This window comes from Salvia splendens, chromosome 1 (assembly GCF_004379255.2).
Source record: "Salvia splendens isolate huo1 chromosome 1, SspV2, whole genome shotgun sequence".
Classification (NCBI taxonomy): Eukaryota; Viridiplantae; Streptophyta; class Magnoliopsida; order Lamiales; family Lamiaceae; genus Salvia; species Salvia splendens.
In genome coordinates, this window is record NC_056032.1 from 39598037 (window position 1) to 39610325 (window position 12289).

The 12289-nt window shown below is 39.5% G+C and overlaps 4 protein-coding genes across 4 annotated transcripts; 3 read left to right on the forward strand and 1 right to left on the reverse strand.

Moving 5' to 3' along the window:
- Window positions 1-1193: 1193 nt before the first annotated feature.
- Window positions 1194-2132, forward strand: LOC121750902 (probable glutathione S-transferase). Its single transcript, XM_042145566.1, has 2 exons — window positions 1194-1547; window positions 1631-2132. Exons 1-2 carry the CDS (start codon window positions 1239-1241, stop codon window positions 1979-1981), a joined length of 660 nt encoding a protein of 219 aa, XP_042001500.1. The 5' UTR covers window positions 1194-1238; the 3' UTR covers window positions 1982-2132.
- A 4359-nt stretch (window positions 2133-6491) lies between these two features.
- On the forward strand, window positions 6492-7454 carry LOC121788019. The gene is made up of 3 exons (XM_042186899.1): window positions 6492-6835; window positions 6892-7258; window positions 7449-7454. Exons 1-3 carry the CDS (start codon window positions 6492-6494, stop codon window positions 7452-7454), a joined length of 717 nt encoding a protein of 238 aa, XP_042042833.1.
- A 570-nt stretch (window positions 7455-8024) lies between these two features.
- LOC121750910 (probable glutathione S-transferase) lies at window positions 8025-8980 on the forward strand. Its single transcript, XM_042145576.1, has 2 exons — window positions 8025-8392; window positions 8458-8980. The coding sequence occupies exons 1-2, from the start codon at window positions 8084-8086 to the stop codon at window positions 8806-8808; spliced, it is 660 nt and encodes a 219-aa protein (XP_042001510.1). The 5' UTR covers window positions 8025-8083; the 3' UTR covers window positions 8809-8980.
- A 328-nt stretch (window positions 8981-9308) lies between these two features.
- Window positions 9309-11083, reverse strand: LOC121751016 (remorin-like). Its single transcript, XM_042145715.1, has 5 exons — window positions 10772-11083; window positions 10420-10470; window positions 10134-10221; window positions 9817-9898; window positions 9309-9725 (listed from the first exon to the last, which is right to left on the reverse strand). Exons 1-5 carry the CDS (start codon window positions 10884-10886, stop codon window positions 9525-9527), a joined length of 537 nt encoding a protein of 178 aa, XP_042001649.1. The 5' UTR covers window positions 10887-11083; the 3' UTR covers window positions 9309-9524.
- Between the last annotated feature and the right edge of the window lie 1206 nt (window positions 11084-12289).

Consider the following 12289-nt stretch of genomic DNA (forward strand, 5'->3'; position numbering starts at 1 on the left):
CCAGGCGTTGTACACCGCCAGCGTTTCTTTGTGGCCGTACGGATGCCGGCCTAGATCCTCCTCCTCTTTCTCCTCCTCCCCGTCCGCCTCCGCCCTAGAGCTTCCACCGCCTCAGCCTCCTCCCCCGCCTCGGCCTTCTTCCGGAGTGGGATCAATAGAATAATCCTCCCGAATCTGGGATAATCCCTGCGAAAACCTCGGGGCGAAGGGATGGGCGTATGCATCCACATCAAAATGGGGTGGTTGGTACCCCCGCGTCGACGAACCAGAACCACCACCGAGGACATCGTACATGCCCCCCAGTCGCCGAACGCGTTGATGTCGAACCCGCCGGAGCCGCCACCGCCAGAATTTTCGTCGCCGGACATTTTGTGATGAGAGGTTAGATGAAAATTGGAGAGGAAATGGAGATGATTTGGGAAGAATAGATGTGTATTTGTGTGTGAAATGAGAATGAATTAGGAGTATTTATAGAGTAAAAAAATAAAATTAATAAAAAATTGAAAAACGGTAATATTACCGTTTTTTTTTATTTTTAAATTTATTTTTTTTTATTTAATTCGAATTTTTTTAAAAAAATGAATTATTGCTTCAGCGTGACGATGCCCACTCGCGGACCGGCGAGTGGGGGTCACGCATGGCGCCGGAGCGCGCCACGTTGCCTCGGCGCGTGGCGAGACGTCTCGCCAATCGTCACGGTGTGACGGAACGCGGAACGGGCTTGGGACGAGACGGGGCGCTGCAACGCGTCACGCCGTTGTCCCGTCCCTTCGTGACGGAATACGGGCCACCCGCGTGACGCGTTGCGGGTGGCCTAAATCACTTATGGATGAATCTTTTAGATATTTTTTCAAACTGCAGAACAACTAGAACTCACAAATAAATCAAAACAAAAAAAATACCATGAATAATGTAAATTTTACTTATAAAAGAAGCATCACTATAAGATATAAAAATATAACCAAAAGAGCTAGTAAAGAAATGCAAGGATTAGATATAAAATGCAAAAATTAATGAGTAGTATAAGAAATTGACGATTTTAAATCGTTCGGTCAAATAGGGTTGTTAGTACACAGCTTTTTCTAGGAACAAAATACATTTTTAATACCCTAGTTGCAAGTTTTTAATTCACTCTGTCTTAGTGAACAAGTTTGTCTTTTCTATAAGTAGACCTCCAAAGCTAAGAACAGTAACACACCCACCAAAATAAAGTTCAAATACCATATACATAGATACAAATGTCTGAAGTGAAGTTGTTTGGAGCTTGGTTTAGCCCTTATGTGAAGAGAGTGGAAATGTCCCTCAATTTGAAGGGTGTGGAATATGAATATATTGAAGAAGATCTCGAAAACAAATCACCTCTTTTTCTACAATACAATCCAATTACCAAGCTAGTACCAGTTTTAGTTCACAATGGCAAACCCATTTTTGAGTCCAGTGTTATTCTTGAATACATCGATGAGACTTGGGAAGGTCCCTCTATCTTTCCCAAAGATCCCTACGACCGTGCCATGTCGCGTTTCTGGGCCAAGTTTGTCGAGGATAAGGTACCAAAATTAAATCCTTGTGTTTTTTTAATCGTGTTTCATAATTTAAGTTCAGAAAGTAAATTATAAGTTGATGATTTCAGTGCTCGGATCTGTTGTGGAAAGCGTGTTGGAGTGCGGGAGAGGAGAGGGAGAAGGCAGCCAAGGAAGCCGAAGAAGGGCTCAAGATTCTAGAGAATGAAATCAAGGACAAGAAATTCTTCGGAGGCGACAACATTGGACTGGTAGATTTGGTTGCCAATTATATTGCACTTTGGAATCCAATTCTTCAAGATGTGGTTGGATTCCACCCTTTGACACAAGATAAGTTTCCTAATATAAGCAAATGGGCTGATGAATTTTGTAACGATAGCTTTGTTGAGAAATATATGCCTGAGAAGGAGAAAGTGAGATTGTGGTTGAAGAGGGCTGTTGAGACTGGCAGTCTCTACTAAGAGTGACCTGAATATTCAGTGTGTGTACCGTTTATTTATAGTAAGATAGTACTTATTATATATGTATGGTTGTGTTGTGTTCGAATAAGGCATTGTGTGATATATGTCAAAGTTTGGTGTATTTATTAGAGGCCATATGTTTTCGTCATTATTTGTGTTTGCTTTCGTCTGCATGCTATTAATATCTGTCTTAGAGGAAAATGAATTGGTAGTGTAAAGAAAAATGTATTATTAAATAATAGGGAGTAAGAGAAAAAATAGATAAAGTAAGAGAAAAGAAGATATCCATCCTTGAAAATTTATCACTTACTATTTGGCTGTGGATATCACATTTCACTATCTCATTCTTACTCACATTTTATTATAAAACTAATCTATAAAAATAGGACCCACATGCCACAAAATTTTCAACTAACTTTCTATTACATTTTTTAAAATCTTTGCCGGGTCAAATGGTGACAAATTATTAGAGCATTAGCAACGGGAGCCGATCGCAAGGGCCGAGCGATCCCCCCCCCCCCCCCAATCGGCTCCCACCGGCCCCCATTGTGGAGAGGGAGCTGATGGCCACTCCCTTCCGCCTCCACTCCAAGGCCGATAAATCGGCCCAACCGATCTCCTCTTTTAAAAAAAAATAATTCATCTTTTATCCACTATATATACCTCATTCCCCATGAATTCACATTCACCCTTCTCCTCAATTTTACTTCTCTCTTGTTTTTTTTATTTTTTTAATATAAGATGTTTTATTTTGCTTTTTTAATTTTATTAAAATTTGCTTCTCGTTGTATTCTTTTTCCCAATATTGTAATACAACGAAGAATTAATTTATTATGTATAATCTAATTTAAAATATTAGACGCTGATATTAAAAATAAAATAAAATAGTAATAATGTTGACTTGAGATGAGTTCTGAGATAGGCTCTGTGATGAGCTCTCACTGCAGCAGGGAGATAGGCTTGGAGATGGGCTATCGCTGCATCAGGGAGATAGGCTTGGAGATGGGCCTGTTGATGTGGCAGGAGAAAATAGAGATAGGCCTTGAGATGAGCTCCAGAGATAGGCCACTATTGCTAATGCCCTTAGGGACGGAGGGAGTAGTTAAAAAATAGAGGAAATAAGGTTAGAGCATCTCCAGTGGGCGGATGTCTCACTCGGACATCCACTAGGACATCCCGAAAACACCTCCCGCCACGTCACTAGGACTTCCCATCCCACTGCCACGTCACTAGGACATCCCCTTCACAATCCGCCCTTCCCATCGCCCTTCCCACTAGGACTTCCCGCAATAAAAAAAATCACAAATTCACAAATAAAACAATTTACGTTTACGGAAATAAAATTTCAACACGGTAGTCAGCTACAGCTTCTAGGATCATCGTGGGATGCTTGGCTTTGAAGCCAGTAGTGTACATCCCCTTCCAGGCGGCGGGGCAGTTCTTCCACTCCCAATACATACAATCTATGCTGCCCAACATCCCAGGGAACCCGTGCACCGACCCATGCATATCTACCAGACTCTGGCAGTCTTCGGGGCTCGGACTCCGAAGATACCGCTCACCGAATATCGCTCTCATGCCGTATATATAGAGTTTAAAAAAAATTTAAAAAAAATTAAAAATCGGACGTCCGCCCCGGACGTCCGACCCACGCCACAATGGCGGACGTCCGCCCGCCCGTCGCGCCGACGTCCTCACGGGACGTCCGTATCCGACCTCTCCCCTGCCATAATGGCGGACGTCCCGGTCGCCCGTCGCACACGTCCGACCGGACGTCCGCCATTAGAGATGCTCATAGTAGATTGTGGGATCCATTATTAAAATAAAAAATTTACGCAGTTTCTATTTTTATAGGATGGACTAAAATGAAAAATAGTTTATAATTTTTACAAGATGGAGCTAGTAAATAGTATATTTTTAAAAATATTTTTCTTGTAAACTTTATACATATAATGTTTTATTTTGACTCAAAAAGAGAAAAAAATTAACTAAATATGAGTGTAAAAAGATAGTAAACGTATAATAAAATATAGAGGGAATATTATTTTTAGTCCGCAAACTTTGTCCACACTATCATTTTTGGTATGTAAACTTTGAAAATATCTTTTGAGATCCGTCAACTTCGACTTAATATCATTTGAGTTACTTTTTTTATATTTTTTGGTCAGAAATACCCTTAAGACCATAAATGGCAATTTAGTATATTTATTCTCTCTTCTTCATTAAAATATTTAATTTCCCCTCTTTCTTTTCTTCTTCCCCTTCTTCCTTCTCTCTTTTCTTCTCCCCCTTCTTCCTTCTCTCTTTTCTTCTCCCCCTTCTTCCTCCTCTCTTTTCTTCCTCATATCAATCGGCCATGTCCAAGTTGATTCTCACACCAATTTGAAGAATTCAAAGCATCAAACACATGAACACAGAGATGTTCAAGAATCTCAGATTACCTAACAACGAAATATCAACTGAAAAATTACCGGTATATGATAGATCGAAATATCCAAGTAGTTCAAGGATTTAAGACCATAGGTCGGCCTTAAACTCCCCGAAATATTACAGCCGGACATGTCGATAGTTTTGAGATTAGTTAGATTGGTGAAGAGATAAGAAGAAAGAAAGAGAAATTCAATATTTTAGTGAAGAAGAGAGAGTAAATAAACTAAATTGTCCTTTTTGGTCGCGAGGGTATTTTTTTCCTAAAAAAGTCGAAATAGTAAAAAAGGTAGCTTAAATGATATTAAGTTGAAGTTGACGGACCTCAAAAGATATTTTCAAAGCTTACGGACCAAAAAATGATAATTTGGCAAAGTTCATGGACTAAAAAATGTTCTTTTAAAATATACTCTTCCCGTCCCATAAAAATATGGGCATATGATATGACACGAGAATTAAGATAAAATTGGTAAAGTAAGACAGAGGAGGGCAAAGGTAGTAAAAGTAGTGTTAGTGGATAGTAAGACCCACATTATTATTAGAGCATCCACATCCATGCTCTTAAGAGCATGGATGTGGGTCCGAAACCACTTTTATTCATTTTTTACTTCATGCTCTTTGAACATGTTTGCCTTCCATATAAGGTGAAGACCTTAACCAAAACCAACATCAAATACACACAAACACAAAAAGGCAAAAAGAACTGAAGAAACAAAGGAAATAACAAAAAAATTAATAGACACGCCCTTACAAACACGAACTGAAGCTGTTTAAACTTTAAAGCTTGGCATAACTCAAAATTTTATACTATCAGTTGTATATTAATATAGTTGTTCAATTTAATGGAGAAAATTAACTATAATTAGACAAAGCCTCGAGAGCCAAGTGATTAAAAATAAAATCAACGCTGGGGCTCTTGGGGGCTCTTGATGAGATCATCCCCTGCATAATGCATTTTAGTTTGGGGGCACCTCTATCCCTAAAAAAATTTGTACTACTCCTTCCGTTCTATAGTAGTGGATGTATTTCTTTTCGGTACGAAGATTTAGAAAAATGTGTATAATATAATAGAGTAGGAGAGATGAAAAAGTAGAGAGATGAAAAAGTAGAGAGATGAAAAATAAGTGAGAAGAAATGTATTCACTTTTACTAAAAAATGAAATGACTTTATTACTATGGAACGTACCAAAATGACAAAATAACTCCGCTACTATAGAACGGATGGAGTACTAAGTACTACTCCCTCCGTCCGCGAATAGGAGTCTCGTTTTTCCATTTTAATCCGTCCGCGAATAGAAGTCCCGTTTTTTACATTAAAAAATGGTAATAGAGTCTCACATTCCACTCACATTTCAATTAAAACTAATATATACAAATGAGACTCATATTCCACTACCTTTTTCCACCCACTTTTCTTAACATTTCTTAAAACCCGTGCCACCAACAAATGAGACTTCTAATGGCGGACGGAGGGGGTATTATATTTCCACATTGAAAATCGAGACCAGTTGATGCAACGATCACCTACTCCTCTCTATCCCTAATGGCATAAATAACGCAAGGGGTCGGGACCCAAGTGTGGCCCGGCCCGCAGCCAGAAGCGTTGGAGGTGACGAACTTGCGGCCTGGGCCGCGCCCGAGGACGCAGTAGCGTCCCAGGGCAGCGCCCAGGGTCTGTCCTAGCCCGGCGTTAACTGTGCTCGGGCCACAATCTGTGAGTCCCGGCCAGGCGTTGGAGATGAAGCGGGCTGGACCGGGCCACATCACATTTTTATTTTATTTTATTTTTTTGATTTTTTGGCTATTTATACTCCAATTCTTCAACATTTTTCCAACACTTTCTCCATTTCAAACCTCTTATTTCAATATTTGTGTCTACTATGGAGTGGTTTAATAGCGACGAACGATAGATGAACGAGTTCGTCACCTCCAACAACTGGTACGTGCCGGGATCGCCCAGCCGAAATGCAGCGCCTAGTCCGGGGGTAGCTTCCAATATGGAAATACCATCGCACGTTAGCACTGATGAGTACGAAATCAGTGATATGAAGCACGCACAAGGGAGGGCAAGGGCAAGGCTGCGATGGCGGATGATGAGGGGCCGAAGAAGTATAGTCCGCAGGAGACAATGTGGCTGGCCAAGAACTTCGTCGACGTCTCCGAGGATCCTATCATCGGCAACCAGCAGAGCGATAAAGTGTTCTGGGAGCGGATTGCCCAGAAGTACAACGCTGGTCGACCTAGAGGGTCGTTCGAGCGTAGCTACGTGGAGCTACACAAGCATTGGGGTCGGGTCCAGAAGGAGATGAACAAGTGGAATGGCAAGTGGACTAACGTAGTCCGGATGTGGCCTAGCGGGCACATCGAGATGGACCTCGTAGAGAAGGCCAAGGAGGAGTTTTTCGCCGACGGGAAGAAGCACTTCAAGTACTTCGACGTTTGGAAGCTTGTCGAGAAGAGCCCGAAGTACATCGGTGGGGCAGAACTGGCGGCAAGTGGGGCGCCGAAGAGAACCAAAGTTTCTGCCGCCGGACACTATTCGTAGAGCGAAGGAGTCCGCCAATCGACCTCAACGTGACAGACGACGGCATCTTCCTCTCATCCCCTGGTACTCAAAGCCGTCCGATGGGAACACAGATGGCAAAGAGGAAAGCGAAGGGGAAGACAACTGCTACGAGCTACCCCACTATGCCGCCGCTCAATCATTCTCTGTATAAGATATCCGACTCTATGTCGGATATGAGTATCACCTTACGGATGGGCCAGCTGACGAAGTTGACATCGAGGGACACCTCGACAATGTCGGAGTTCGAGCTCGAGTTGCACCATGAGATGATCGCCTACCTTCGCGCACAAATGAAGAAGAAGTAGTTTTTTTAAAAAATTTTATGACTTGTATTTTTATTTTCTAGGATTTGTAATTTTCTTTTTTTCGACTGAACAATGAATTTTCCTGGTTTTAATTGTTCAACGTATTCTATTTTACGAGTGAAATAGGTTGGAGTTGTGAATAGTGCAATTTAATAGTTGGGGTCTGCAGGATTAGAGGAGTTGCGGTATGGGACTCAAATTTAGGGAATGATGACGTGGAGGGGACTTGGGACCTGAATTCGGGTCAGGGTTGTGGCCTAATAAATGCATTATATATCCACTTTGAAATTCGAGACCATTTGATGCATGTGCAACGATCACCTATTCCTCTCTGTGCCTAGATAATATTCCTCTCTATTTCTGACGTAGGTGCATGCGTACGTAAATCACTTATGGATGAATCTTTTAGATATTTTTTCAAACTGCAGAACAACTACAACTCACAAATAAATCAAAACAAAAAAAACCCATGAATAATGTAAATTTTACTTATAAAAGAAGCATCACTATAAGATATAAAAATATAACCAAAAGAGCTAGTAAAGAAATGCAAGGATTAGATATAAAATGCAAAAATTAATGAGTAGTATAAGAAATTGACGATTTTAAATCGTTCGGTCAAATAGGGTTGTTAGTACACAACTTTTTCTAGGAACAAAATACATTTTTAATACCTTAGTTGCAAGTTTTTAATTCACTCTGTCTTAGTGAACAAGTTTGCCTTTTCTATAAGTAGACCTCCAAAGCTAAGAACAGTAACACATCCACCAAAATAAAGTTCAGATACCATATACATAGATACAAATGTCTGAAGTGAAGTTGTTTGGAGCTTGGTTTAGCCCTTATGTGAAGAGAGTGGAAATGGCCCTCAATCTGAAAGGTGTGGAATATGAATATATTGAAGAAGATCTCAAAAACAAATCACCTCTTTTTCTGCAATACAATCCAATTACCAAGCTAGTGCCTGTTTTAGTTCACAATGGCAAACCCATTTTTGAGTCCACTGTGATTCTTGAATACATCGATGAGACGTGGGAAGGTCCTTCTATCTTTCCCAAAGATCCCTACGACCGTGCCATGTCCCGTTTCTGGGCCAAGTTCGTCGAGGATAAGGTACGTACCATAATTAAACCCTCGTTTTTTTTAGTTAAGAAAGTGAATTAAGTTGATGATTTCAGTGCTCGGATCCGTTGTGGAAGGCGTGTTGGGCCGCAGGAGAGGAGAGGGAGAAGGCGAAGAAGGAAGCCGAAGAAGCACTCAAGATTCTAGAGAATGAAATCAAGGGCAAGAAATTTTTTGGAGGTGACAACATTGGATTAGTAGATTATGTTGCCAATTATATTGCATTTTGGATTCCACTTCTCCAAGATGTGGTTGGATTCCACATTTTGACACAAGATAAGTTTCCAAATATATGGAAATGGTGTTATGAATTGTGCAACGACAGCTTTGTTAAGAAAAATCTGCCTGAGAAGGAGAAAGTGAGTTCTGGGTTGAAGAGGGCCGTAGAGACTGGTAGTCTCTACTAACAATACCTTGAAACTTTTTATTGTTTAGTGTGTTTTTAATCATGGGTGTTTATCTATGGATGGTTCATTGTTTTGTTTGACTAAGCAATTGTGTGGAGTCAAAATTGGGTTAGTATTTCAACTTACGTATGTTTCCTTGAAGTTTCTTTGTATTTAAAATTACGTTGAACTATACTCGATGGTTATTTGTTTATTTATTTTTCACGTGAACATATTGTTAAATCATTCGTACACAATATTGTCATAAAAATGAATGAATCTCAAAACATGAAATCTGAGGAATATATAGTAGTATTAAGAAGTTATTATCTCGTATCAAGAAAATGAGATCATACTAAAAAAGTAATTCAAATTAAATACTAAAACATTCATTCATCAAGCCAAAACGGCAAAACCCAGTTTCTTACAAAATGTTGTTGTAGATACCCTGCCCGAACCTAACAATTGGTCACCAGTAACAATCTATTCTTACAAAGTGTGTGATACTGAAACGCCAGATGTAGGAAAGATAAACAAACAGTGGATTTATTCAAGACAATTGTTTTCTCGTTACAATCCAAAAAGACAACATGACATGAGATGATATAACAGAGCATAGTAGTAGAATCACACAGCATAAGAAACTATCTATACAGAAGCCAAAAACAAAGTTATACAGTATGATTCAATATTCAAACATTTTGTTGGTGGTGATAGATGATAGAATCACTTTTGTTCTAGCCACCGAGGCAACCGCAGGTCTTTGGCGGGGCTTGATTCGTTGCACGGAGTTTTGCAGCGGCCTCCTCAACTTTGAGTAGCTCTTCTCCGCGTTTGGATTCAACCAGGGCCCTCTTCTCCTCGGCCTGCTTGTGCACTAGTCCAACCTTGTTCCTGATCTTCTCCGCGTACTCTCCCTTCTTCTTCTGCATTTTTTCCTTCAAGAAGCATGCATGTTTCATCTCATTGCTCGTTTTGTAAACTGTTAACTTTAGTGAAGCTTCATCAGTTTGAGAAATGTGTCGTTACCTCAATGCTCTTTAGCTCGCTCTCAAGAGCAGCCTTCTTTGTGTTCTCCCACGAAGTAACGTCTGAGAGCTTCTTCTGTGCCCTGCATCATCATAGGATTTAGGTATCATCAGCTCTCAATTATATGGAGAGGTCTGAAACATTTGAAAGTTGAACTTCAATGTTCCATCATCAAGGAAACAAGCATAGCGGCTGGATTTGTACAAGAACACATTTGCAAGAAGAGCAATGCTTCTAAAACTGATGTTCTAAGATTGAAGCATGACAATGTTCATACAAATTAGTACGGAGTAGAAGATATGGGAGATGAGCCCTACTTGTTTTCGGCTTTGGTCTTTTCACTTTCTTCCCATGCCTTGATATATGACAACCTTTTCTCATCTTCGAGCTTTGCAAGAGCAACATCTACGAAATTCATATAGTCCAACTTCTTCACTTGGTGATTTTCTCAAATCATTTCAACTTATCCACAATTCATTTTTGGATATAATCAACTCAAGCTAGTACAGAGAGCAAAATCCAAAATCTAAGACTAAATACATGTTTAACTAGATCTAAACCGAATTACTCGTGCAAAACTATCAATTCGAACAAGAAACTGACCTCTATCAAGGGATCCTTTCGAGCCTGTCTTGGCTATGGGATCAGGGATCTCTGCAGCACACAAAAACAGTCTCACAAGATTTCACAGAACAGATAAATATCAAATGTTTTTTATGAGTCCTGACTTCTAATTTTGAATCAGTATTGGAGAAACAACCACCACAACATCTCTTACATGAAGTATATTTTTAGCATTTTCCAGCAACCAAAATTCAATCTTTAGTACTTTTTGTTCATAAATTATCAAAACAAATGCAGGGCTAATCAGTTGTTAATCATAGATTTTCATAACAGAATCTTGAATAGCTTAACAGTCGCACGGAGAGAGGAGAGAGTTGAGAAATGGATTTACTTGCAGCAGGCTCGTGCTTCACGACTTCGTTGGACTTCCCCATCACCGCCACAGCTGCTGGTGCCTCCTCTGCTTCAGCTTTCTTCGGAACAACTTCTTCCACCGCTGCTGCCATTTCTACAGATAATGGATATTTATATATATACGTACACACACACACTCTCTCTCTCTGTGTCTGTACTGGCGAATAAAGTAAAAGGAAGCAAAGAAAATTCTCCACTAATAGAGAAAGAAGTAGAAAGGGTTGGCAATGGAGACAGTTCGATTACTGTATTTTTGTGGGGCTTTAAAACGACAACGCAAACTGCGTTTTCACCACCGTCTTTGCTCTATCACTATGACCTCGGTTTTGTATTTGCAAGTCTCGATACTCTGCATCGAGGCTCACTGTAGTAGCAAAGGGACGCTTTCTCTTTACCGTTCAATTGTTATCATTGGCTGTAAGGAGGTAAAGGATTTAGGGTGCACAGGAATATCTGTGTGGGTGCGACGCAGACTGGACTTCCCACGTGCCGACAGGTTATAACTTTGATGGTTAGTGTAGTGACCGTGTAATCTCATATGGAGTAATTAATGTCGTTATATTTAATTCTAAGTTTACCAAACATATTAATGTACCTGTTGTATCATCTAAGAAAAATGAAAAGATAGTTTTGCATATATATAATTGACCATCTGCTTTCGTTATATAAAAAAATAAAAAGAATAATTACAATCTAGATGTTATTAATGTACGTATTGCATATGGCTAAATAATAATAATAATATTAACGACAACAATTACAAAATAGCATGCCATGTAATAAAAATGCAACTATTTAAAATACTAGAGGTTTTGCATATCGATAGTAATAAAATTTAAAATTGGTATCCGATTCTGCATACTGTCATCTAATTAACTAACTAAATGTTATTTTCAATTCGTCCAGATTGCAACACCTACTAATACCGTTGATAACAAAATGTTATTTTCAATCCATCCATATACATGACCTCACAGAATACATCAGTCCTGGGTGAAATTGATTTTCGACATAATGTTACTTTGTTTTATAGTAATTTTGGAGCGACATTAAGAGTGTCCACAATGGTGGCCCTTGAAGGCCACCAAATGTGGCCCGGCCACCATTTGTGGCTCTCTTGTGGCCTTTACAATGGTAAAATGAATAAAAACAATAGGGCCACGAAATGTGGCCCTCTCCAAAAAATAAAATTAATTTGTTTGCTTTTTAAATTTATGTCTAATAAATTTTATTAGTCTTTAAATTTATGATATTTATAAATTTAATTAAATAAAATAATTTGGATTGTAAACAAAAAAATTCACAACCTAAAAAAAATGTAACAATAATTTCGTTGTATTATATTAAAGTAGGAAAATTATACAACGAAAGTGACCTAGTTTAAAAACAACAACCCGGAAACCCAAAACCCAAATCACTCTGCGGCGCTTCTTCTACGGTTCCAGACCTCTTCAACCATATCAGCCTGCATCGATATTTGGCTCCGCATATCGGT